This window comes from Eurypyga helias, unplaced genomic scaffold (assembly GCF_000690775.1).
Source record: "Eurypyga helias isolate BGI_N326 unplaced genomic scaffold, ASM69077v1 scaffold8953, whole genome shotgun sequence".
Taxonomy (NCBI): Eukaryota; Metazoa; Chordata; class Aves; order Eurypygiformes; family Eurypygidae; genus Eurypyga; species Eurypyga helias.
In genome coordinates, this window is record NW_010243084.1 from 1 (window position 1) to 5,118 (window position 5,118).

General features: G+C 50.1%; 1 protein-coding gene across 1 annotated transcript; it reads left to right on the forward strand.

Moving 5' to 3' along the window:
* The first annotated feature begins 323 nt into the window (after window positions 1-323).
* LOC104507855 (heat shock cognate 71 kDa protein-like) lies at window positions 324-4,652 on the forward strand. Its single transcript, XM_010149272.1, is given in 9 exon segments — window positions 324-532; window positions 964-1,169; window positions 1,268-1,420; window positions 1,524-1,731; window positions 1,734-2,063; window positions 2,371-2,573; window positions 2,897-3,095; window positions 3,452-3,684; window positions 4,170-4,652. Coding segments are annotated over 9 exon segments (1,923 nt in total). The 5' UTR covers window positions 324-327; the 3' UTR covers window positions 4,356-4,652.
* Window positions 4,653-5,118: the final 466 nt, after the last annotated feature.

The following is a 5,118-nucleotide window of genomic DNA, read 5'->3' on the forward strand; positions in this document are numbered from 1 at the left end:
GTGTCGCAGCAGGGCTGGGGCTGTGCCAGGCCACATGGGATGCCAAGCTCGGCCCCCGCCGAGCGGCGACTGCATTTCCCAGCGCCCAAGGGGTCCGCCCCTAGCACGTGATGGAGCGGGGAGGGGGGTGATGGGAGATGGAGTCCCGCGCCGGCGCCTGGACCACGTGGCTGGGCCGGACACCAACCAGTAGAGCTTCTAAATGGCACCAAGTCTGCGCTAAGGAGCGGCTGCTGGTGAAACGTGGGACAACAGCAGCGAAACACTTCAATTTACATTCCATTTTACACTTATATTCTTTTTTTTTTTTTCTTTTTCTCAGACAAGATGTCGAAGGGACCAGCTGTCGGAATTGATCTTGGCACCACCTATTCCTGTGTTGGTGTATTCCAACATGGGAAGGTGGAAATCATTGCCAACGACCAGGGTAACCGGACCACGCCAAGCTACGTTGCCTTCACAGATACAGAGAGGTTGATCGGCGATGCTGCAAAGAACCAAGTTGCGATGAATCCAACGAACACAGTTTTTGGTATGGCTTCAGGATGTATATACAGCTTAATTTCCTCTTGGAAATGAAAACTCTTTGCCTGTTTTATTATGAACAATCTGGCTGCGTGACTAATAACAAAGTTTTTAATATGTACAGGGAAAGTATATGTCTTACGGTTAAAATCTTGGTTTGCTGCAGGATGGTCTTGGCAGTTAGTGTTACGTGGCCTTGACTAAGTGTGAGTCTTAATTCCTAGACTGCGCTGTGGTTTACGATACATAGAGCAGCTGTGAGCTGATAATGTTGAGTTTGTGTGTATTCAAGAAGTAAAACCTAGTGGTGCCTGCAGCTAGGCCTTGACAAGGCAGTAATAATTCTGATGTTAAGTATCACGTATCATTTATTAGGAAGAAGTTGATGTTTCCTCTTGTGAATAAAAATATTTAATCCGGTCAACTACTCTTTTCCAGATGCAAAACGATTGATTGGGCGTAGATTTGATGATTCTGTTGTCCAGTCTGATATGAAGCACTGGCCTTTCACTGTGGTGAACGATGCTGGCAGGCCAAAAGTCCAGGTTGAGTACAAAGGCGAGACAAAGAGTTTCTACCCAGAAGAAATTTCTTCCATGGTTTTAACCAAAATGAAGGAAATTGCAGAAGCATATCTTGGGAAGGTGAGGTTTAGGAGTTCAGTGAAATGTAAGAAAGACTCCTGTGTATGAGTAGGTAACAAACACAGCTGATTACTTCTGCTTGCTTTTTCTTTTTACAGACTGTTACTAATGCTGTAGTGACTGTACCAGCCTATTTCAATGACTCCCAGCGTCAGGCAACAAAGGATGCTGGAACCATTGCGGGGCTCAATGTGCTGCGAATCATCAATGAGCCGACAGCTGCTGCCATAGCCTATGGTCTGGACAAAAAGGTACGCTATGGGGTGACCAGTGTCTCCGGTGTCCTCCCAGTAAACCTGCTAAACAAGCAGCAGAAAATGGAATTGCATTATGAAAACTAATATCTTCCTCCAGGTTGGTGCTGAAAGGAATGTCCTTATCTTCGACCTTGGAGGTGGCACCTTTGATGTGTCGATTCTGACTATTGAAGATGGCATCTTTGAGGTGAAATCCACCGCAGGTGACACTCACTTGGGTGGAGAAGACTTTGACAACCGCATGGTCAACCACTTCATCGCCGAGTTCAAGCGCAAGCACAAGAAGGACATCAGCGAGAACAAAAGAACACCGCCTGCGAGCGAGCAAAGCGTACTCTGTCGTCCAGTACGCAGGCCAGTATCGAAATTGACTCTCTCTATGAGGGTATTGACTTCTACACCTCCATCACCAGAGCTCGCTTCGAAGAGCTGAATGCCGACCTCTTCCGTGGCACCCTGGATCCTGTGGAAAAGGCCCTGCGGGATGCCAAACTCGACAAATCGCAGATCCACGATATCGTGCTGGTTGGTGGGTCTACTCGTATCCCAAAGATTCAGAAACTGCTGCAGGATTTCTTCAATGGCAAAGAGCTGAACAAGAGCATCAATCCTGATGAAGCTGTGGCTTATGGTGCAGGTAAGGACAGTTGCACGTCTTTCATGTGCTAGAACTGGGTGGTGATGCTGGGAATCTTGGTACTTGTCTGAACTGAAGCTTCAGAGCAGTACTGGTGTAGGCCCTAGGTCTAAATTCTGGATCAAAAAGTGTAACTTCAGACTTGCAATGATGAATCAGGTTCCAAAGCCATTCGTAGTTTCCACCAGAAGTCTACTGATGATGGCCAAAACCTTCCTTGGATGTCTGAGCGAGCTGTGGCCTTGCCTCTGCAGGGTATAGTGTGTCGGTTGCAGGGCTCCTAATGGTGTGTTTCCTCTTCCCCCAGCTGTCCAGGCTGCTATTCTGTCCGGAGACAAGTCAGAGAACGTGCAGGATCTGCTGCTGCTGGATGTGACTCCTCTGTCCCTTGGCATTGAGACTGCTGGAGGTGTCATGACGGTGCTGATCAAACGGAATACTACCATCCCCACCAAGCAGACGCAGACATTCACCACTTACTCCGACAACCAGCCTGGTGTGCTGATCCAGGTAGGCAGGCGGCACCGGGGTGAGCCCGTAACGCTTACGTCATCGTAAGACCCTGCGGGCACCACGCTGTCGGCACTCGTGGTGCTCGATGCTTGAAGTAAAGGCAGATCTACCCTTAGCAAGGGGTGCTGGTGAACACCTGGTTGCTGTGATGAAAGTGATTCCAAAGCCATTCGTAGTTTCCACCAGAAGTCGAAAGACTTGTGTTGGCCCAAGTACCTTCCTTGGATGTCTGAGCGACCACATCACATGGAGATAATAGCCGTGATGACTTCATAGTGTGTGGTTGAAATTAAGGCTTAATTTTGCTGCTTCTTCACTAGGTATATGAAGGAGAACGTGCCATGACTAAGGACAACAACTTGCTGGGCAAGTTTGAGCTGACGGGCATTCCCCCTGCTCCCAGAGGCGTACCTCAGATCGAAGTAACCTTCGACATTGATGCCAATGGCATCCTGAACGTGTCTGCTGTGGACAAGAGCACTGGCAAGGAGAACAAGATCACGATAACCAACGACAAGGGTAAGGATCCCGTGTGTCTGAGGGCGGAAGACTGGTTGGGCCCTGGCTTGTCTATTGGAATTTGGCTGTAGTGCGTGTGCCCCGAGGGACAACCACGAGCCTCCTCCCTAGCGCAGTAACCCACTGGGGCTGAGGCGGCCCGCGGAGGGGTTTAAGATGAGGGCACCTCTCTTCCTGGCTGCCTGCCCCGCGGCGTAGGCTGAAACGGGGGGTGTAATGTGTGAAAAAGAACTGGCGAGAAAGTCGTGATGGGAAACGTGGCTGTGTTGCGCAGGTCGGCTGAGCAAGGAGGACATCGAGCGAGGGGGTGTAATGTGTGAGAAAGTGGTGATGGGAAATGTGACTCTGTTGTGCAGGCCGGCTGAGCAAGGAGGACATCGAGCGGGTGGTGCAGGAGGCAGAGAAATACAAAGCAGAAGACGAGAAGCAGCGTGATAAAGTGTCTTCTAAGAACTCTCTGGAGTCTTACGCGTTCAACATGAAAGCGACCGTTGAAGATGAGAAGCTCCAGGGCAAGATCTCCGATGAGGACAAGCAGAAAATCCTGGACAAATGCAATGAAATCATCAACTGGCTGGACAAGAACCAGGTATGTCACGCTCTGTTTGGTCAGTGTTCAGTGTCTCGACGGCAGGGAACGCTCGGGAGGATGGAGAGGGCTGTTGGTTGCTGTGATGAAAGTGATTCCAAAGCCATTCGTAGTTTCCACCAGAAGTTGAAAGACTTGTGTTGGCCCAAGTACCTTCCTTGGATGTCTGAGCGACCGCAGCCTGTGAGCTCTGGGTTCCTGGTAATCCAGGCTGGCTAGCTTGGAAGTAGGATCCCCTCTAACCTGGAATGAGGGCCTGTTGCTCCAGGAGCAGTGTAAGCTGTAGGAGTGGGTTGAGGGAGTCCTAAAGCCGGTTGGTTTTGTTGGAGCTAGACCAGAAATGCCCTAGTCTAGAGGGGAAAACAGGCTGGGAGTAAAGGCTGTTGGAGTGCCTTAGCCAGCTCCTGCCAGTTGGTGTTGAAGGAGGGATGAGGGATGAGCGATGAGGGAAAGACCAGCCGGTACTGAGCTTTTGTCCCTTGCAGACGGCCGAGAAGGAGGAGTTTGAGCATCAGCAGAAGGAGCTGGAGAAGGTGTGCAACCCCATCATCACCAAGCTGTACCAGAGCGCCGGAGGGATGCCTGGTGGGATGCCTGGCGGGTTCCCGGGTGGCGGAGCTCCTCCTTCTGGTGGAGCTTCTTCTGGACCAACCATCGAGGAGGTGGACTAAAGACATGGGGTGATGCATTCCACTAGTAGCCAGCATCGGAGGACCCCCAGCTTTGAGGGGGGGGAGGTTGAAGGATCCAGACGTGTCTGGGTGTATTTTGCCAGAGTAAAACTCCGTAACTGAGCTGCTGTAAAAATAAAAAAAAAAGTTTAAAAAAAACCAACCACACTTTTCTGGGCATTTTAAATACTTGAACATGTGTGCAGGAGGGGAGATGAATACCATTGCACTTTACAGTACTGTAAACCAGTGGAAATGCAATTCATGTCCTAAGGAATAAAAACTATTTAATGGGCATCATAATGGTTCTGTGTTTTCTTCTGTGTGAAAGTAGCAGTAAAGGGAGAAGAGAACACGTAGCTGTGTGTGAGCCACAGGGGTGTGTGTGGGCTCTGGGTTAAGGGGCCTTGGAGAGACATCTGGAACAATCCTGGGAGGATGAGGCTGGTGGGGACACATCACCCTCTCACAGGGCCCTAAAAATCCACGTGGAATTGTCAGAGCTCTTAAAACAGCTCTGGCCTGGAGCCACAGCAGCTTCATCCACGTGGTTTTGTGGCCCTTCCCTTTGGTTCCAGGCACCCTACTAGTGCTGGCTGAGCCATTTATCTGGGTACTTGGGTTAAAACACTTGTTTCTCCTGAGTAACTTCTCAGTGTGGGAGAAAAAAGTGGGAAATAAGAGGGAAAACCCCTCATGCTGTTTAAAGGGAAAAAACTGACAGCTTGACTTGGAGCTTGTGGGTGGAGGGAGTTCCAGGGCT